The sequence below is a fragment of the Takifugu flavidus genome, chromosome 7, assembly GCF_003711565.1.
Source record: "Takifugu flavidus isolate HTHZ2018 chromosome 7, ASM371156v2, whole genome shotgun sequence".
Classification (NCBI taxonomy): Eukaryota; Metazoa; Chordata; class Actinopteri; order Tetraodontiformes; family Tetraodontidae; genus Takifugu; species Takifugu flavidus.
In genome coordinates this window covers 11,589,235-11,611,415 of record NC_079526.1, presented here as the reverse complement: position 1 = coordinate 11,611,415, position 22,181 = coordinate 11,589,235, and the positions used below count along the sequence as shown (strand labels likewise).

Genomic DNA, 22,181 nt, shown 5'->3' with positions numbered 1-22,181 from the left:
ATCACGAAGCCGCGTTTTTGAATGGGGTGTAACTCGGTGTAGCATCAGTTAGCTTAAGCGAGATGAACACAGATCCTTGCATTTTTTTAACCAAACAAAATTGATTAAACAAGAACGGATTAAAGACAGTCGTTGCTGCAGGAGGTAAGATTTGCCACCCAGGACTTAATTTCATTGGTGTTCGAAATTTGGAGTAATTGTTGTTTTGTGGTGTCCGTCGTCAATGTTTTGTTTGGTCTCGGTGCAGCTATGGAGGTGGCTGCATTGACGTTAGCTCTCAGGCGATAAGGTAGGGGGAAGTTGTGTGACGTTAGGGTGATGGGAATAGGTGTATTACTCGCTGATACTAATTTGTTCGAATTATTTAGAGGTGAACGTGCATTCGACGTTGTTTTCAATTCAACACGCATCTGAAGCCTATCTTCACTGTCACCTTAAATGAAATGCTAACCATTAGCCAATAGCAGCTGTGCGAAACCGCCGTCCTCGCTAGCGAAAACAGCCACCTGATCGCCAAGTAGCCTCATTTTACTCTCACTATCCAAATGAACAATTTAACTTTTGTGGAGATTAGACACAGTTTGTGGGACATTAGCCGATACCGGCCCCAGGCAGAGTTAAATGGGTCATGCAGGCCCTTTTTGTTGTGTTCCGACAGCTGGGGTTCATGTTGCTTCCTCCTCTTGGTGGCCCAGTCCTGCCTTCTAAAAAAGGACTTTCTGTTTGCTCTGCAGTTATAAGTTGATGATGACGAAATCGAAACGTTAAACATTATTTAGTTCGGCTTGCACGGTTAATATTCTGCTAGTTGCAGCACTACGGGCTGTTTGTGCAAATAACTTTGAACCGACTATTTGCTCTGTATTCGTGTGAATGGTTGGTAGTAATTGCAGTGACAACATGTGCAATATTAATATTATTATTAGCCTGCAGTGAATTACACATAACTTGTATGGAAGCCCTACCAGCTGAAGTCCAGAAACGCCGCGGGGGGGTGGGGGTGACACAGAGATCAAGATCCACATGATTAAGTCTCTTGATTCTGGAAGGAGCAAAGCCAGGGGGCCTATGATCCCCAAGAACATCTACCCTTTGTTTAACCACTGTTTAGGAGATAAGTCCCTTTATGACTACCTTACCATAGTCACAGCTATATACCTCCAATATAGCAGCGACCTAGACTCTCTGACCCGAATCATAGCCCATCACCTACTCTCTCGAGTGCCACCCTCAAATAAAAATAAAAATATTAAAATTAAATGTATGGCTGCAGAAAGAGGGACCACAGTCACCTGTTGTAGGACGTAGAAAAGTTTTATAATCAATACTATTGTGCAATTCTTGCCAAATGCTTTGCTCAACTTTTGAGGAACATGACTAAAGTGTAGAGCCGCCTACACCACAGCATTAAGACTAAGAGTCAGGATTCAAGCGCTTCATTTTCACAAGTCTTGACCAGCACTTTACATGAATGGATAAACACATACGTGCCATTTATCATGAGTAGAATGGTGTTTATAAAATGACAAACGAATCTTACTCAAGCGATTACATCTGACAGCATTAACAGTCAGGATTAAAGGTGTCTGATTAAAGTACAGCTACATGTGTTGATAGCAAGCCCTTAAACCACCAGAACCATGGTGCAGCAGAACCAGCCCACTGCCAGCATGTGCTCATCTCGGCCCGGCTCTCCGGGTGTAAGAGCCGGTCTCCTGGCATGTCCTCCATGCTGTGGAGCAGGGCTGCCAAACCCGAAGCACACTTTAGGTTGTGGGCCGAACAGGATAAACATTTATTGACCACACTAAAAGTAAATGTTTCTGAACATGAATAGGAATAAAAACAGACAGGAATATTAGTCTACAGTAATATGCTCTAGATAAATACAGTGGGACCTCCACTTACGAACGTCTCTACATGCGAATTTTTCAGGTTACAAAGCGTCTCAACGGGAAAATATTTCCTCTTGTTACGAAGGAAATTTCAGGATACGAAGGTCAAAAATACGCTACCGCTGCTACTTGCAGCTCGTGGAGTTTAGCGAACACAAACTTGCTTGTAGCTGCTCTGCCATTGGCTATCGCCTAGCATCTTCCTGTCATCCCATTGGCTAGGAGGGACGTCAATATGTACAAGTTTGTGTGTATCCCAGCGTCGCCTTCGTTTAACTTTTATTTATTGTGGGTGTCAGTATGTTTGTCTTTTAGATGGCGGTGTTACCACAAGTGTTAACGTTCGTTGCTAGTAATGACGGCTAATGTAAGATTAGCCTGTAATAAAGTTCATTTTGCTCCTGGAGAAGCCTTGCACTGAATTTATTGTGAATTTATTTATTTATTGTGCGGTGATCTAATTGTAACATGTATTTGTTACATGTTTTGATGCATTTTTATGATTTATAAAAAAATTATGTCCGAATTTTTGGGGGCTTGGAACGGATTAGGGCATTTACATGGAAAACGCGTCTCTACTTACGTAATTTTCAGGTTACGAAGCAACTTCGGGAACAAATTAAATTCGTAAGTAGAGGTCCCACTGTATATTTCTTGTCAAAATTAAGAGTTACAACTACGAACATGCTGCAAAAAAAACATAAAAAAATTTAAAATGATGCTTTTCCACAGAAGTCAAAACATTTTTCAAAGTTTAAACTATTTAAACTTTAAATATCTTTAAGTATTTCTGCTCTCCACAAAAATGTTCCTGTCAAAATTCAAAATATGAGCATGGTCCAAAACCCCCAGGAAATGTAAATCAAAGTTTGCCTTCTATCAAACCCCTCAAACCGGATCAGCAGCTGTATTTCTGCTCAGGCTCACATTTGCCAACATCTGCTTCACCTTCAGCATACGGTTCTTCAGAACCCCCCCCGTAAATGACCGGGCTTTGAAAGGCTCTGTATTCAGAATCAACTGTTCTTTCCGCCGTTGTTAAGGACAAGGTTTGACGTTACAATAGGTTTGCAAACATTAACATACGCTTACCTTGAATGACGTGAGAATGTTCACAGGTACGGAACAAGGCAAGACAGCCGTTGCACTGCATTATGGGATCTGTAGTTTGTTATCAGCGCTTCATAACGCCGGATCATTAATAACAATAACAATATATAAATGTAAAATGATCTCGCGGGCCAGATATTATTGTGTTACTAGCTTAATGTCACAGCATTTATGGACGTGTTGTCCTGGGGGACCTGGAGTTCATCAGGATACAAACGTAGATAAGAGCCAGTCAGGAAGCAGTGGCCCAGGCTGTTGGCACCTCACACACAAACATTCCAATTTGGTGTTGTCACCAACCACTTTAACTATTCACATTTACAGTAGTGTGAGAGGGACAGATTTTGAATTTTAGATTCATGCTCTGAAAAGGTAAAGTATAAAGTCAGAAACAGTAATAATCATTTAATTAAACAGGAATCGTGCTTGAACTCGGCAGTGAAAATCCATTGCTGCAAGTTGGACATTTGCAGAAGTTCTGCTTTTGTTGTTGACTGCTGCAGAGGGCTAATGTAAACTAATTTAGTTAGTTAGTTAGAGTTACGGCCACAGCATAATGCTCTGCAAACCATGAGAATGTATCTGCAGACACGGCCTGTTGCTCATAGGGTTATTGACCCAATGTTCTGTCCCTACCAGATTTACCTGCAACCCAGAAAGGACCCATGGCTACTGAAGTACCCCCGGATATGATGGGGACCCCTCACCCAGCTAGGATGTCGCTCCTTAACTCTGGGCAGCCAGTCCGAGACCAGATTCTCACCAGGGAACCAGCCATAGCTGAGACCCCTGAAAAAGCAGTGACCTCAGAGTATGGCACTACTCCAAAACTCCCGCCTCAGCCTGCAGACCCAAATGTAGCTCCGGGCCTTTCTCCAGGTACTGAGTTACCCCCTATACCTCTTCCACAACCACCAATGGGTGCCAAAAACCCCAGCTGCAAGATCATGACCTTCCGGCCCACTATAGAGGAGTTCAGAGATTTTGCCAAGTACATCGTCTACATGGAGAGCCAAGGAGCTCACCGAGCTGGCCTGGCAAAGGTGAAACTATAACTTACGAACATCAGTTCATTGTATGTATTTCTGCAGGTTACTGTAAGACACCAGGCATTAAATGTTGTCCTTCCTTAGGTGATTCCCCCAGAGGGATGGAAGCCTAGGAAGTCCTACGACACTATCGAGGACATGGTGATCCCGGCTCCCATCATGCAGGTGGTGACGGGACAGTCTGGTCTGTTCACACAGTATAATATCCAGAAGAAGTCGATGACTGTGGGTGAATATCGCAAGCTGGCTAACAGTAAGAAGTAAGTTATCATCTGTTCACTCAGTTCATTATCAATAGTAACGTGACACCGGTGAGTTGCTCTGCATATGCAAAAGTTTGGAGCGATAAAGTCGGACGTTAAAGTAGATTTATGGCTGGTCCACACTCTGCCTCAGCATGTGAAAAGGCTGCCTCTCTTTTCAGGTATTGTACTCCTCGACACAAAGACTTTGATGACCTCGAGAGGAAATACTGGAAGAACCTAACATTCGTCTCGCCCATTTATGGCGCTGACGTCAGTGGCTCCATCTATGATGAGGTGAGATGTTTTAGTCTGTGGATATTTAATCATTCATACATGTTTGGTGTAGGCCAGGGAGGCATATTCTGAAAATTTGACAGTTCAAATATTTTAACAAAAGATTGTTGGTTGCTGATTGAAAATATTTGATACAACAGCGCCATCTAGTGGGCATTATTAAAACCTCAACCACATCGGTTGAATTTGCAAACCCTAAATATTGATTTATTTTTTATAACAAAACAATTCTCCAGGGTATCCAAGAGTGGAACATCGGTCACCTCAACACCCTGCTGGATATGGTGGAGCAGGAGTGTGGCATCGTTATCGAAGGTGTCAACACTCCCTACCTCTATTTTGGCATGTGGAAGACCACATTTGCTTGGCATACGGAGGACATGGACCTCTACAGCATCAACTATTTGCATTTTGGACAGCCAAAGTCCTGGTAAATAGCATTTTATATTTTTATTTGCACATATTAAATCCACACCTTTGGTTTGTCAAAACGTGTTTGACAAACTTCTTGTTTGACTGAGAAAGTGTAAATTTTAGGTATTTTTTTCCTCATAGAAAGAGGATTCTTTAGCTGCTATGAGGAAGACAAAACAAACAAAATCATATCAATAGTTTTACTGACTAAGATATCTTTTGAGATTTTAGTGGTGTACTCCTGGGTAGTTAATGGGAGCGTGACCCCCCCCTCCCCCAGAAATTGCAGAGCCATTTGTGAACTCCCCCCACAGCTCAGCCACCTTCAGTGTCCTCTCCCACCATAATGACGACTGCTGCTGCACTCACGCCCAGAAATCTGTCGCAGACTAAAGCCCGAGTCACCTGTCACTTTCTCGTCCCTGTCCTCTCGCCCCCCCCTTTTTTAATTGCTGAAACATTCTCAGCCAGCCCCTGGGCATATCACTGGAAGTGCTGAGTCTTTTTCAATGTCCAACCGTATTGACATCAATTAAAACTCTTCATTATCCCGAAAGGGGCAATTATCAGTTCAGCCAGTGGTCTTACAGGGAAGAGCACACATGATAGCAGTGGTTCCGAGTAAAGGAAATTAAAGTAAAATAAAGTAAATCATGTTTAATTTGTTCTTCTGGGACAAAAGCCTGTGGATTCAGCTGTCAGAAAATTATCCTGTTGCCCACAGAGAGAAAAAAGTTCAAGCCTTCATTTGCTCTGTTTTAAGATTCATGATTTTTTTTCCTCAAAAGAAAGAAGGGACAGCCATGTTGTCATGGCAACTGTGGTCTAAAGACAGAATGTGTAGGATGAGGTGTAACGATTGGCTGATTTTTATTTATTTTTATTTTAGCCACCGCTGACAGGAAAACACTGACTTTCTCAAGTTTTAATGTCTATGAATTGAGTTTTGTGTCTCTTCAAAGTAGATTCTTTAGCTGCACATAGAAACATGTTTTCATGATAATCCAGTCTGTGATTTATTTATTTTTTCCAAGAATGTGTACATGTTAAGACTTTTAGGGACATTGTGGCTCATTGTCTGACATTGTGGCATTTATATTCCTACTTAACCAAAATTGTGAGATGTGCTGCTCTAGATACGAGCCTCTGCTCAGCCATAGTGGTGTAATCCTCTCAGGAAGAACATGCACTGAAAGATTGCTCCGCCATGAAGCTCTGAGCTTTAGCTGCAGGGGGCAGTGTGGCACCGTCTCGTCGCTTATCCTTTCAAGGTCTTTGCTCTGGCGTATTACACCGTAACACTGTTTTTTCTTTATTCTTCCTGTCATTATCAAGTGTCAGTTGGCTTGTTAAGGTGTAAAGGTGGTTGTTAATTACCCGATGCCACTGAGATGTTTCTAAATTGGGTGGAATAATTGAAGTGATAAAGATCATTGTCATAACAGATCAGATCACCTTCTTTCATTCTCCCACATTCTCCCAGTGTTCTGCAGGATAACAGGTAGCAAGACGGGTTAGCGCTTCATTATTGACAGCATAAATGGGCCAGTTAATGCTAACAAGAAGAGCTTCATTTCCATCTGCAGTTGCAGTAATCGACCCATGTTGACGACATGCACAGAAAACAGCAGCAAATGTGTAACAACCGTATAACACTTTGATCAGAACAGTTGGGGGTTTATGTAATGTGTTCACCTATGAGAAAAGGAGAGAATGAGCAGGATAGTAGCATGACTGGTGTTATGGGTAATTTCCTTCTGTAAAATGGTAAGTGCTGAGGGCAGTGAAAGATCTCATCTCTCCCCAAGGACTAATTTCTCCTTGTCCTGCCCTTTACTGCTCATTTCATCTTTTCCAGAAATGTCCCTTCAAGTGATTACATTTTCAAGAAGCTGCACAACATTCTTTTAAAGGGCAGCACATTGTTCTATGTGTGGCTTAAAATGAAAAAAAGGAGAAATTGAGTGTATATATAGATTTTTTTTTTTGTACAAAGCATCTTTATTGTTAAGTTCATGTAGTTTTTGTATGAATGTAATCTTGACTCCCATCCAGAACATCCTGCATCGACGTGCCCATGAAGATAAATGAGCCGCTCTTAATGGAAGAAAAACAGAACTCTTGTGTTATTGTTGATGCTTTGCAGTAGTTTGATTGAGACACGTTTCACATTTGCCTTTTTATCTGAAGGTATTCCGTCCCACCCGAGCATGGCAAAAGGTTGGAAAGGCTGGCACAAGGTGAGGCCCCGTGTTTGCTTTCAGCTCTCCGCGCTCATGCTTCTGCACTTATTTGTACAGTAGACACGCTGATAAACCAACATTCATGTGGTTAAACGTGTGTCAGATGTTTAAACTGCTCTTTCAATATTGTTTTACGTTATTATCCATCTAAAGAATAGTTTACTTAAAGTATAAACCAACAATGTGGCTCAAAGTTTTGGTTGGCACAGACTGCCAAATGTTAATGACTTCTTCCAAAAGCATCAATAGGATTGTCTGAGGAGAATCTGACAAGTCGAGTGTTACTTAAGCACCTTTTCAAACATTTGACATCTGTTGCTCTCGCCGATTCTTCTATTAGCGTAGTTTTAATCATGGCACAGTTGTTGGAGGAACTGAGAGAAAGGGTGCAGCACTGGAGACAGGAACTTAATTTCCCAACTCAAAAGGACAGAATAAAGTCTTTAAGTTAATATCATTCTGCAGAGAGCTCGGAGAGCCAGCTGCATTTTAATGAGGATTAATACTCAGGCTCTGCTGGCACATTATTCACTTTTATCAGCTCCAACAAGCAGGCAGGCGATGAGAGAATAGACTTCTTCTTCCTCCCGCTCTTGCTTTGTAAAGTGGAACAGAGGCTAAAACAATGCATTGAAAATGAAGGGTGAAATAGGTGTCGATTATACTGTCGTTCACATTAAATTTTAACCAGGCGCTGGCTGGGACGGGACCCCCCTTTGAGGCACCAGTGGGCAGAGGCACTAAAGAGTGGGAGACAGAGTGATGGTGGAGAAATTCTTGCTTTTGATTATGCGGAGGCTGTCTGGGCTTCTGTCTGCCAGACCAAGAGGGAGCTTTTGTTTTAGAGAGAGTCCAGGGCTTTGAAAACCCAAAATGTCAGCAGGATGTGATGATCTGAAAGCTATTCTTTGTTTTCTTTTTACAAAATGAATGGATTATTTTGCAGAATAGTTTTTAGGCTCTCCACTTTCATACCAACAGCAGCCCAGTTTTAAGTTTTGATCATGTGAAGGTTCTTTCAAGCCTTTAAAAGTGGGGTTATTTGCTTGTGCTTTTCTTACTCTTCCATCCTCTTTGCAGGCTTCTTTCCTGGTAGTTCACAAGGCTGCGATGCATTCCTTCGCCACAAGATGACGCTGATATCTCCATCCATCCTGAAGAAATATGGCATTCCATTTGACAGGGCAAGTAGCCCCTCGTCTCGTGTTTTTGACAGTGAATATTTTTGTTTTTGGCAGCCTTTTGTGTAAAATACAGTACACATTGAATTGCTAGATTTCATTAAATCATTTCCAATTGGCTCATGTTAAACTGTTTACCAGCTATCAAAACTAGAAATCCTCTTTAGATTTTAGTATAATGGGTTTTAAAATATTCTATTGCGTCAGTTTTTGGTCTTTGTAGTACTCTATAAAAATCCCCTGTGCACAAATCAATAGATAAAAAACATAATGCAGAGCAGGCACACACAGAATCTGCCTTGGTTAGTTTTATTTCCCTGTCAGAGTGTTAGAATAAGGGTGATCAAGTTGCATCTCTTGACTACGCTGATGCAGTTTTCACAAAAAATAATGTTCCACCTTCAGGTATTTAGGCTGACAAATTAGAAATATGTTTAACATTAACAATTTGAACATTGTCAGAATAAGTCAGAGCTCCGGGGTAGGCAGATAGAGCAGTGTTGTTTTAGGGAACGTAACGTTCCCTTAAAGAAGATAAAAGTTCTTTCCTTGTTTACACATTGCGCCTTTGTGTCGGCGCCATTTTTGATGCTTACTGTTCACATATATGGCCAGAGCATGACTACTTTAGGTCATAGATGAGTATAAATGTTGTTGTTATCATTCAACAGGTGACTCAGAACGAAGGCGAGTTCATGGTAACGTTTCCTTATGGCTACCACGCTGGTTTTAACCACGGCTTCAACTGCGCTGAGTCCACAAACTTCGCTACCCTGCGGTGGGTGGACTACGGCAAGATGGCTACCCAGGTAGGACGACGGAGTCTAGAAGTGTTTAGCTGCAGCATTTTAGGGCTTTAAATGAGTCGGTACCAAACCCTGAGGAGAAATGATTTGAAATTGCTGCATAGAGACTAAATTGAAAGAGATTGGTGTCGCTGTCACCAGTCTTGTATCGCATCGGTTTTCAGTACATTTATTTTAGTTTATCTGCATGTAGATGAATCCACTTTATGGCTTTTCTCTCTCTGCTTGCCTGCACTTCAGCGCTGCGCCCGTCATTTGTTAGTCCTCCTAAAACTCCCCTCCTCTAATCTCTGACATATTTTTGGTTTCTCTGACTTTACCCATGAGGCCGATCTTTACTTAAGAACCAATAGCCCAGGCTTCTCTAGTCATCCCTCCATCCATCCCAGTGCTTTAGGGAACGTCTCCACTACACTTGTCTCAGTCAGAGACAGAGACAGAGAGGGAGACTGGACCAGCAGAGCTGAACCAATGACAACCAGCACTGCATACAGACATAAATCTGAGAGAAAACATCTGGACTGATGAGACCGATCTATTATTCCCTCTTGGTCCACCTCATTCTGGCCTCCCTCCATTGGCTCCCTTTGCATTTTAGACTTTATTTTAAGATCCTTTTATTTGTTTTTAAATGGTCTCGCCCCACCCTTCCTGTCTGAGCTGCTCCATCCTTACACTCCACCCGGTGCCTTAAGGCGGCTAAGGAGCTGCTCCTGAAATAATAAATACAGCAGTCGGGTCAGTATTTATTAGTATGAGCCAACAGTCCAAGTTCCACATATCATAATGATAGAAGCTTCACCAATGAGAAAAATGTATAACAGCAATTTTCCCCGTAATAAAATGTAAAGTATTGAATTGGAAAAAAAAAATCTAAAGAATCACACACACAGGCGGCACCATCCATCATCCTCTCGTCCACTCCATCTTTGGCTCAGTCATCTGTTAACTCTCCCTCTCTGGCCTTGCCCCCACAGAGGTTCATATTGTCAGAATAAAACAGACGAATGATGCAGCTCGGTATCAAATTTGTCACAGTTTGGGGGCTGCCAGCACGCGACTGGAAAGAGGAGAGGCTGAACTTAGGCGTGTTTCATATCTTCTTAAGTACGCGCCCCCATACAGCTGAGCCATCTGTCTGTCTCACCAAGCAGACACACACTTGCCGTGTGGAAGTAGGAACACTGTCAGTAACCCGTTTGCTCTGCACCTGCTTGAAACTAGCTTTATTTCTATAGATATTCCAGACTTTAATAACCCTTCTGTCTGGCTCTGCTGACTGTCTACATCCTGGACAGTTTGCCCAGCAGCAGTAACCTTGTCTGCCTTTTGAGCCACTTGGAAAAGTACACGAGTGGTTGTAAACAGACAATAGATAGACTGATGGATAAATAAAAAGGACTTTGTAGCTCAAGGGACAAAGATTCTCCACAAATAGACATTAGACAGATGGATATTCAAGTAAAAACAGTAGAATTTGAATCTCTAAAGCTTCTTCAGATGTAGCAACAACATAGTGAAACAGATTTTATTTTCTTTGCTACATCAATTTGGTTTGATTAGGAGTACGTTTACACTGTAGGGGCTCATGGTTCCTTTAGACGTTGTACATTTCTAATTTACTTCTTTCCTCTAGTTACATTAGGTCGTGAATTTTGCTGGTCCGTGACAATAGCAACCACCACTATAATCTCTTAATAGGTCAGCAATGGTAAAAAAAAAAAGAGCCTTTATGTGCAGTGAAGAATGAAACGGCATATTTTACTGCAGACAATCACATAAGGAATCGCTCGAAAATGTGCTGGAAAGCCTGCATCCTGTCCTCGCAAAAGTGTTCAAATTAATTACCTGATTAGGTACAAGCAGCAGTTAATAGAAGATGAATGAATAAATAATAAACGGTCAAGCAGAGCTCCAGTATTTCTCATTTTACTACTTTGTTGCATCCTGGCATGCTGCCACTGTTGCTATTGGCTTCATTGTGCTACCCAACATCGCACGCACACATGCACCCCACCCAACCGCGCTGTAATTTCTCAATGTTTCTGTCTATCAAACGGCGTCTCGATGAGATGCGTTGGAGGTATTGTTTTGCAGCGGCAAGTGAGCTATTGTGTTTCCAGTAATTGAACAAGAGACTTTCTGCACAGCTCAAGATATAATGTGCCAGAATGTAACAGCAAGCAAAGCACAAAGGAAAATATTTCCCACCTCCCTCTCTTCCATCTCCCTCCTTGTTTTCATTTATTCAGTGTTATTTATTTTTTTTCCTACTGTACAAATATGATGTTTAATATTCAGCTCTGTGGTTCCACTGAACAGTTCTGCCACTCATCTTTCCTGTAGTCGGCAAATGATTAATTGATCCGTAATCTCTTATGAGGTTCTTTGGATGCTTGTATGAGTGAAAACAGTAGTTTCCATCTGTTTTCCTCCTGGGCCAATCCTCATTTTGGTGCATTCAACTCTTCCCCTTACTTTTTAGTGTTCCTGTCGTAAAGACATGGTGAAGATCTCCATGGATGTGTTTGTGCGCTGCCTGCAGCCAGATCGCTATGAGCTATGGAAGCAGGGCAAAGACAGCACAGTGCTGGATCACCTCAAACCCACAAAACTCAGCAGCCCAGAACTGGAGAGCTGGAGGCAACGGCGCATAACGTATCGAGAAAATCTCCTGCGAAGGTGAGAAGCCACGTTGCGTAAATAGTTCAGTGTGAAAGTTCTGATACTTGTTATGTTCATTATAAACTTTTCAAAGTAGGCTAAGTTTCAAAGTACAGGAAGTGCGATGAGAATTAGAGATGGTAGTTGGAGGGTGTTGGGGAAAGTTTCCTCCCAGACAGATGGAAACTTGTTTGTTTTTTAAAACCAAAACAAAAGAATCAAAACCATCTCATCATATTATTTCCCCAGACACGTGTAACACAAACCCTTTTTTATGGTTTGAATATTTTTATTCCCGTCTCCTTGCACAGAGCCATGCAGAAGATGAAGCAGTTCCGTCGCTTGAAGCTGGAGGAAGTGAAGGTGCTGGCAGGGGAGGGCATCGAGTTGAACGCCGCCGAATACCAGCAGCAAGTGGAGAAGCGCGAGGCCCAGCGGCGGAAGGAAAGGGAGGAGCGCTTGGCCAGAGAGGCCATGATGACTCTGAAGGCCATGGAGCAGGAGGAGCAGAAGGCTGCTGAGACAGCCGCCAAAGAAGCAGAGACGCTTGCTGTCCAGGGTAAGGACGAGGGTCGCAGTGACAAGGTGAAGATGTTGCTGTTCCTGTGATGCGTCACGTCTCCGCCTCTGCTATTTTGTTTAACCAGAACCTGAACCAGAACCTGAGGCCAAACCTCCGAACCTGACGGAAAATATCGACAATAAGAAGCACAAGAAGCCGAAGAAGATCGTGAACACCCATACGTCCATCACTGGGTTTGAAAAGGCGTTTGAGCAGTTTGCAACTGCTAGCGTTCAGAGTTCAACGGAGGATATGGATCTTGGTTCGGAGGCGGGAGAACCTCCAACTCTAAAACAGATCTCACAAGAGAACCAGCTGGATCTCAGTCCCACCCAGGTATGTTTGTAAAATATGCTGCCCAGCAATAATGATTACTGGAGCAACTCACTCAGGAAGTTTGTTCCGCTGCTCGTTAATAACTGGCTTCTCTTTGGTCAGACGGGCTTCTCTAAGATGAAGATGCCTCCAGAGGTAAAGAAGAGCCGCCGTCACCCCCTCAGCAAGCCACCCATGCGCTCCCCTCTGTCCATCTTAAAGCAGGACCCGGCTCCTGATAAAGGTGGGTACCCTTTCTCCAAGTCAAATGCATCTTATCTTCAGATTTTAAAAATCATCCACTTCCAGGAAGATATATATTTGATAAGAACAAGTTGTTTCTGCTTCCGTTGATTAAAATACACAAGTGAGTGGTGCAATGAGCTTTCTGACTGAATAAAAGATGATTATAATAAACGTGATCTTTCAATGAACCCCACAGCCATCCTAGTATTTTATTCCTCCTGTGTTCTTCCATTGATCATTCATAATTGATCACATTCATTGTCTTCATTGCTGCACAAAGTCAAGACTTTTCTTTTTATCTGGAGAAAAAAGGGTGGAGCGGTCCCTGTGGGGCTGGTGAAATAGAGGCTGCAGGGCATCTTTACCACTGTTTCAATCTGACTGACAATTATTGATCCCAGACTTCTCAACTTCCAGTGGCTCCTTTTCAAAGTCACTTTAAATCAGCAGCAGGAGACCTGACACAGGGTCTGTTGAATCAGGGGGAGAGAGAGAGACAAGATGCAGAACAACAGACTGGATCCATAGCTGCAGGGACAGTACTGTTAAAATCAGGGACGTAATTAATGTCCCTGATCTGAGGAATCCTCTAGTTGTCTGTAACAGCCAGTGCTATTTTTGGTCCTTGGCAAGGTCCAACTTTTTTTTTAATGCTTCAGATTGTATTTCCAATTACTGCTCATATCACTTTAGTAGTTTTCTCTTGACTCATTTAATCGATTGATTATTAATTGATCTCCATCTGAATAGAAGGTAGCAGGTTGAAGATGGCGCTGCTTCCAACGGTCTGTCTTCAACATGTTTGATCCTGTACCTTCAGAGCTGGCCCCCATCATACCACTGGAAAGCGACATGAAGCAACAGGAGCATCTGTGGCAGAATCAGTCCCCCAACTTCCTGGCAGAGAAGGCCTTCAATGCGGCAGTGGCTGCACTTGAGCCTCACTGTGCGATCTGCTCACTCTTCCATCCCTACGCGCAGGTAATCAGAACCTCCTTGGACAAAGTCACTGCTCAGAACCAGTGCCGAACTGCTGTTAGGGATTCGTTCTGCTTCATAAAGAAAAGCCTACCGTACTTCTGTTTAGTCACTATCATTTCTCTCTTTGACCCCCCCGTAGCTATCAAAAGACGCCACTTCCTCTGGCTTGTGCTTCTCTTCCTTCCCTCGTCACGGCAGTCGGACTCGTCCGCTGATTCCTGAGATGTGCTTCAGCGTTGGCGCCTGCAACTCTGAGCCTCCACCCACCAACTCTCACATCGGAGAGGATGGAACCAGCCTCCTGCTCTGCTGCTCATCTTGCCAGATGCAGGTTCATGCCAGTAAGTGCCTTCATCATTGATTAAAACAAGAACAGTCGCAGAGACACTGAGTGAGGCTGAGATTCCTCAGATTTACAAACGCGCCCAAATTCTTCGATACTTTCGCAATGGAGCAAAATTTCTACATTTGAATCTCTTGAACCTTGAAACTAGCATTTGCGAGCGCAGCGTACTTCTCAGAAACCGTCTCGGGCAGGAACGCTGCACTGACAACAGTTTCTCCCTCTGGTCCCCTGAGACTGGAGTTGGGAAAATAAAAGGTACAGAAGATCAGACGTAACTGCATCAGCAGTGAAGGAGCCCGTCAGCTCAATTCTCCTGCTGCAGTGCTCACACAGGCATCCTGTTTCAACTCTCCTTGACTCGCACTAAACTAGCCGAGGTGCTGCCAAAGCACTGTTCAGGTCTCTCTGCACGTACCACCAAATAGTCCGTGCACGCTGTTTTCTGCATGTTTGGTTGGGTCGAAAAGCAGATGACAAATGTTAAAATTGGGGCGTTTTAAAATGTTTCTCCGAACACGACGGCATTTAATTTGAAGTGTTACTGAAATTATTGGAGTGAACTCCTTACAAAATGCTAGCAGGGGGATTTGATACACGTACACTGTCTGCCTGCACATGCACACACTCTCACTCTCACTCACTCCTGGGGTCTTATTATCCTTAAAGTTGGGGCGTACCCTCAAAATGCCAGCTCATTAGTCATCCAGGGATGAGCCGGGCTCAGCCAGGAGAGCTGCAGCACAATTGATAAGAGGAAATGAAGCAGAAGGAACTCCTGTCAAAAACGGCAGCCCTGCAGTCCATCTGCTTCCCTTCCGTTTGTTTTACAGGGAAGGTTGAAACCTTTACGCCAATCCTAAAGTTTGAAATGATTAATCGATCCATACTGATTAGTCCCACTTGTTTTGTTTTTTCCGTTCAACAAAATCAATTTGCAGGTAGAATCTTAAATGAGCAGTTATTTAAAAAAATGCTTTTAAAGGCTGCTCATGCTGTATAAGACAATAATTGCATCCACCAAAGAAATCTGGTTTATAAAAACTGCTTTTTTACAGGTTGTTATGGCGTTAAGCCTGATTCTGTGGGAACATCCTGGACATGCTCAAGGTGTGCAAAAGGAGCGTGGACAGTGGTGAGCAGCAGCATCAATAGAATCTGGACTTATTAAAGCAGGAGGAAGAGCTCAGATTTAAACGTTTTTTTGTGTTTATCCAGGAATGTTGTCTTTGTAACTTGCGAGGAGGAGCCCTGAAGATGACTCTAGACAACCGGTTAGTTTTCCTCCAGCACTCATTCACACCTGAATGTGTAGACTCACTACCTTCAGTCACCTGTCGGCAGTATGGTGACGGCTCTCTCGTCTTCAACCAGGTGGGTCCACGTCATCTGTGGCATCGCTGTTCCTGAAGCTCGCTTTGTCAATGCCATCGCCCGGCAGCCAGTGGATGTCAGCGCCGTTCCCGACTCCCGCAAGAATCTGGTAAATAAGTGTGATTCAAGGATCTACAGGAGAGCACCATCTTTGTTTTTATCTTGTCACTGCTTCAGTGGAGTCTGCCACTGATCTCCTGCACTTAAACGCATCATTTCAGTAGAAATGTTTCTAACCAAAATGCTTCTGTAATAGCAAAACAAGGAAGTTCCTTTTATCCGAATAACCAAAGTCTGCTTCCTGTTTCCATGGCAGAAGTGCGTGTTGTGCCACCGTCAGAACCGCGGCGCCTGCATCCAGTGCTCACAGGAGAAATGTGCCACTTCCTTCCACGTCACCTGTGCTCAGCTTGCAGGAGTCGCCATGACGCCGGCAGACTGGCCGTACGTGGTGTCCGTCACCTGCCATAAACACAAAAAAGTCCCATCAAGGGTGAGTGACGGAGCACAATTTAAGCTTTTTAGGTAACTTGTAGCCAATCAAAATGGATTTCATTCATGTACTTGGTGTAATCTGCTAACAGAGGGATGTACAGACATATACGTTTAAAAGACTCATAACGTTTTCCCAAGACTGCTGATTTGTTATTGTCCGTTTGATCCTGATCTGAATGGTCTTTTTCTTTAAATTCTAAAGTCTCGGAGAATAACCAAAGGGCCGGAGAGCATGACCCTGGGCCAGAAGGTGATCGGTCGCAACGTTGACGGCTGGTACTATCACTGCACCATCATCGGCATGGCAACACAGACATTCTACGAGGTCAACTTTGACGACGGCTCCTATTGTGACAACCTGCATCCAGAAAACATATTGGTGAGTGTTTAATATCACAATTAAACAACAGTAGCTTCACATTAACGGTGCTTAAACGCTGGTACAAACACGAGTATGACGAACTTTAAGGAGCTTGGAAAAAATGCTTTTAAAAAAAACAAAAACAGGCGCTTTTTCAATTAACATTCAATTAGCGCAACTGTGCAATGGAAAAACAAATGAAGTCTCATGTCAACATCACTAAAAGCCTGAGAAAATGTCCTGTTATTTTCTGTTTACGCCCCATCTGCCCCACCTTCACGGCTCCGCTCCGTGTCCTCCAGAGTCACGACTGTCTGCGGAGCGGCCCCCCCGATGTCGGGGAGCTGATCGTTGTCGCCATGCCTAACGGTCAGGTCGTCAATGCTTCCTACATCCGATCTCACACCCACATTTATTACCAGGTGAGTTCTACACCTGCTGCTGCTGTGGCCGAGCGCAGCCTCTTTGCTACATATCCACCGGGGCACATCGAGTGTTTCGGTGGTAAATGTGTGGAGCGTTTGAAAAATGGGAACTGAGATCGTTACTCTTCTGTTTGCACCCAGGTCGAGTTTCAAAACCAGAGCCAGCAGATGGTCAAGCCCTCGGAGCTCCATCACCTGGACCAGGAGCTGCCCAAGAGGGTGCGAGCTAGACTGGTGAGTCCACGCCGCCCGTCCGGCCCTCGGAAAAGTGCTGCTCGTTTGTTTGACGCCGTCATGTTTTCCAGGGAGTTAAAATTGCTGTTTGTTTTCAGGCCATACCTGGAACACAAGATGGTCCCTCATCCGACGGAGCCCAAGCAGCCAAACGCCCCCGCCTGCCCTCAGGTCCAGCTCCGCCTGCTCAAACCGCCACGGAGACAGGCGAGCCCTCCTGCCCTCTGAGGACATCGACGGTAACGGCACCGGCAGAACAGCACAGTATTAATGCGCCCCCGACCTCGACGCCGTTACCCCAGCACAGCACAACTGCAGCCAAAGGCTTCCAAATGGACACCAGCGTCGCCCTGGCACCAGCGTCCACCTCAGACCCCATGCTGACTCCACAATCCACCCCCTTTCAATCGATGTTGAACTCCGACCCGCTCTTGTCCTCTCCTTCCCCCCCTCCACCCCCTCAGCACCTGGTTGACAACTACATCCTAAGCACTGGCTACGTTTCCTACATGGAGACGCTCCTCAGCGCACATTTCCCTCAGGACGACGAGCCTGCAGCCCTGTATTAAAAACAATCCCCCGATATAGTCCGGGCCGAGCCGAGCCGGGCCGGGCTGAGCGGGCCGAGCCTAGCCGGCAGGACGTAAGCTAGGAGAGTCTACTGAGTGACAACCGTCTCCTGGCTGGGTCAGCAGGAGCGGGAGGACACAAGCACTCTTGATGCATGATCCTTTTCTACTTTTTATTTAATGAATTTGCAGTGAAGCTTTGGCCTGTAATAAAGCAGCAGCTGAAGAGATGGAAGTGGTTTCTGTTTTTTCGTTATTTCCCCAGAGGTTCCCCCCCAGCTGCTGCGCTTTTCTCCATTCGTGTTTCGGTGGTACCGACTTCATACCTCGTTGGACTTCCTTGGTGAGACCCCCCCCCCCCCCCCCGTCGGCTTTGCACAGGAAGCTCATTACTGGGACTGTAAATATAGTGTTGATGCGCTGATGGACTTAATTTCTTTGTCTTTTACTCAACAATCACACAACCAGCAACAAAGTGTCTATTTTTCAATGCAGCCCCACGCGGCTTTTAAACGGGAAGAGCCCAAACGTCAGTGTCCACCTCCGGGATATTTTCAGTGCTGTGCTGTGTTTTAGAGGAAGGAACATTGAGGGAATGAGTTTTTTTTTAAAAAAAAAAAAAAGGCATGTATTGGTGGAGAAATGCAGTATTTATATGTCGGAGTTGAATATTGGAGTATTTGTATTAGGACGCAGGATGCATTGAATAGTGTCACCGTAGTAACGAAGCCTTTCTCACTGACGTCAGTGTTCATTTGGTTCTCAGGGTTCCTACTTGGAAGAACTAAAGACTTGGCTTGGTTAAAGAAAGGAAACTGCCTCTACCGCACCCTCGGAATTCACACTTCAGTGGGTGTTACTCATATTTAATTTTCTCCTCTTGGTTTTTCTGCTGATATCTTTACAGTCATATTTCTGATTATCATTAAAACAAAGGTAATAGTTCTCAAGCAAATATGACTAATATGTAGGGACACTAAAATAAGGAATGGTTTTGTACCAGTCTTGGTTATAAATGGATGTATAAATCAATATTGTGTAATATTAATTGTGTTGTCTGTATTTTCTATTGATGTATCCTTATATATATACATATATATATATTAATATGAAATTCATTCCCAAAGCTGGTGGGTACAAATTCTAAATAACCTTTTATTTTTCACACGTCAAAGAATTTTACTCGGTTTTCTTTTTGAAATGTCCAGAGGTGCTAAAGTGTTATTAAACTGCTGATGAACTGAGTTTCCTCACACTGTTGTCAATTAGCGTGTTCCTTTATTCCCGTCATAACGGATGAGCTCACGGCGCTCCTCGCATCCGAGATATCCAGGGAGAATACACTCTCTGTTGCCATGGTGACGAACCCCCTCTACCTTTTTGATAACCCCGAGATTAAAGGAAAAGCGGAGCGTTTCCAGCTGCGCCACTGACCTTCAGCTGTGTTTTGGTTGGCATGAAAACAGATTTTGGGCCGTTACTTTGAGCAACCTGGGGTATTTTATGGAAACTCGGTTCTCAGTTATTGATTAAACGAAGCTGCTGTGGCCGAGACCCACCTGACGTCCGCCGAAGCAACAGGTCCCAATTTAGAGTCTTTGTTCTCCGCAGTTACTCCAGTGAGCTTTCTGCCGCTTGGAATTTTAAACTCCAGTAGAACAAATGAAGAAAACGTCAACAAATGCCGGGGGGAAACAAAAGCACATGACAAACTAATCTGCCCCAAAGTGTCGCCGCCCAGTGGCGATGGCGAGTACTGCACATCGACGCCAACTGACGTCACACCTGCGATTCCGACATTTGCTCTCGCTGTGAAAACATTTGAAAGGTTAAAACCAAGGAAGGACAAGGAATAAAGGGGAGTCCTCTTAAACAATGAGCTGTTTTAAGCGCTTTTATCAACAGAGACTTCTTTTGGTTTGAAGCCGTTTGTTTTCTTCTGCAGGCGACGGCCTGAGGGGGCAATTTAATCTGACCTGATGACAGTTCACCAAAATTGGAGGGGGTGTTCAAACACTCGTATCTGTGCGCACAGGGGCTCCGTTGCCCTTGCCTGCATCAGGGTGGACATTAAAATTCTCAAGTGGCTACTGGGTCTTTGGAAGAGAACTGGGAATGTGCCAACTTGGCAATTACTTTAACGACTTTGTTCCCAAGCTGAACTCAGTAGGTCAAACTAAAGGAGAAAACATGAAGACGATGAATAAAAATGTTCAGTTTGGTTCTGAGAGAATGTGGGGGAGGGGATTTTATTATTTTGTGCTTGATTTGTACTTGTGGGGGCAGAAATCACTCACTCACACACACACACACACACACACACCTGTGGGTTTAAATGTTGTGGCAGCCATCAAGGTCAGTCTTCACCGAAACGTCCTTGAGACTGGAACCCACGACCCGCTGGATGGCGCTGAGGCGGCTCATCAGAGAAGGGAGCTGAGTAAATGCAGATGCAGCCGCCGCATGCAGATGAAAGTGGTAATTATGTTGACGAGGCGGTCGATATGACAGCTTCCATTACAGCCTTAAGCTTTTATTGCACTTCTGCCTTGTAAATCACGGGGCCGGAGCCGTGCGGCCGTAATGACTCGGCTGCCATCAGCCCCTGAACCTCCGAGGAGGACGGAGGACATTCAGGCGACCTACCTGTCTTCATTAACATTCTGGAGGCTGCCGGGGCCGTCGGCTCCAGATCAGACACATTTGAATGCTTCATTTGCCTGCTGTTTTTCAGTCTAGTTAGCACAATTGCTGCACAGTCTGGTGCAACTGGATTGTTTGTTCAGTTGCTACCGGCAGAATTTGGAGCGTTTTCATCATTAATTATTGTTCAAGACCCCCAATCTGGCCATGATGAATTTTAATATTATGATAAATAAAGAATTTAAATGAACCTGTCTTAATTACTGACCCCGGTTTTTATTCACAAGGCAGGAAACGTCCAATTTAACGTTTTAAGGAGTTCAAGAAAAGCCTTTGAAAAAAATCTCTTAAATCTAAAATGCAAAATAAGTTAATTTGTTTCAGAGTGTGAGTTTCTTTAAATGGGGCCTGCATGCTTGGATGCTCTTCCTCAGATGGTTTTATTGCTGCTTTGCATCTGTTTTAGAACCGCGTGCGGGCCTGTAAAAGGGCTGTAAATGGAAGACGGTGACACATTCTAATGGATAATTAGAGTTTGTTACAGTGCAGCAGCAGTCATTAAACTACACACGAGCATCAGGCCGTTTGCTTCATTGGGGTTTTTCTGGCTGTGTCATTTGTCTGCGTTTGCTTTCTTTTGGTTGGTGGGGGGAGGAATGGGATGGGGGGGATGGGGGGGCAAAACCAAACACTTGAGGTTGGTAAGTGCTGAGCCTTATTAATGAAGTGAATCTTCATCCAGTCACACATAACAAATAAGCCGCCGCCTCCTCGAGGCTCTTAATCGGTCCATTAGTCTTCCAGCGGCCGCCGTCTCCGGCCCGTCCCTCTCAGACGGGCCCGGATCCATTCATCAGGATTTGCATGCCGAGTGCGCAGACATCATATTTAGGCTCCCGTTTGAGCAACAGTCGGGCCCGGTCCCGCCGCTCCCCTCTGCCAACGCCCCGAACACTCCTGCGCCGTTTGAGCGACGCTCCTTTTCCTGCCATGACTCTCCTGGCTCCATCTGTTGCCATGGCGTCACGGTAGCGTCGCAGCAGATGAGTTTAGGCGGGTGAAACTGAAGAGAAATCCCAATTGAAGCGGCGGGCTTTGCTCTCTTCAGTCGGCCTAATTAATCAGCAGCCGGCGCCACACAAACAGAACCGGCCTCCATCCTTATCTGGAGGTGACCTGCATTTAGTTTCCCCCCGTTTTTTGCTTCCATTTCTCAGCCGAGGCGCAGGGCACACTTTGCTAATTCAGCCGCTTAAAATCTCATTTCCGACACAATTACCCCCCTTCCCCCACCCCCCCCCCCCCCATCCTCGTTCCCTTCCTCTGCCTGATAAAGATCCTTATTGTGGTTACTGAGCAGGAGTTTTGATCATTTACAGGAGAAACCATATTAAAGGCCCTTTAGCATCGCCATTAGCAGCCAGTTAAGGCCCTTGTTTGTTGCCACACCAGGGTTATCGATGCTATTGGGAGCCTTTAATTCGGTCTTTTTTGAGAAGGAAATTACACGTAAGGGAAGATCTCTCACGACAGAAGAGCTCGGCTGTGCCGCGTAATTTGTCTCTTACGAAACCCTCAAATGCAGCCGTTGCTACGCTAATAAGTCTCACTTTGCAGGCTAGTCACAACATCATTTTTCCCCTTTGCCGGAGCCTCGAAGAAGGGCTTATTTTTCAGAGACCCATTTGCCATAATTAATGTTTATCCTAATTTCCCTGATTCCCTCTGTCAG

The 22,181-nt window shown here is 44.5% G+C and overlaps 1 protein-coding gene across 2 annotated transcripts; it reads left to right on the top strand.

Annotated features, from left to right (window-relative positions):
- The first annotated feature begins 6 nt into the window (after window positions 1-6).
- Window positions 7-19,059, top strand: kdm4b (lysine (K)-specific demethylase 4B). 2 transcript variants are annotated; one of them, XM_057038850.1, is made up of 22 exons: window positions 7-144; window positions 3,645-4,048; window positions 4,139-4,314; window positions 4,479-4,593; window positions 4,830-5,023; window positions 7,198-7,247; window positions 8,331-8,434; window positions 9,103-9,240; window positions 11,723-11,919; window positions 12,213-12,460; window positions 12,549-12,799; window positions 12,902-13,022; window positions 13,845-14,005; window positions 14,145-14,346; window positions 15,407-15,483; window positions 15,567-15,622; window positions 15,723-15,831; window positions 16,039-16,215; window positions 16,420-16,596; window positions 16,881-17,000; window positions 17,145-17,237; window positions 17,336-19,059. In XM_057038850.1, exons 2-22 carry the CDS (start codon window positions 3,671-3,673, stop codon window positions 17,804-17,806), a joined length of 3,615 nt encoding a protein of 1,204 aa, XP_056894830.1. In that variant the 5' UTR covers window positions 7-144; window positions 3,645-3,670; the 3' UTR covers window positions 17,807-19,059. The 2 variants fall into 2 exon arrangements, with proteins under 2 accessions (XP_056894830.1, XP_056894831.1); XM_057038851.1 differs by lacking the exon at window positions 7-144 and adding an exon at window positions 271-289.
- The last annotated feature ends 3,122 nt before the right edge of the window (window positions 19,060-22,181 follow it).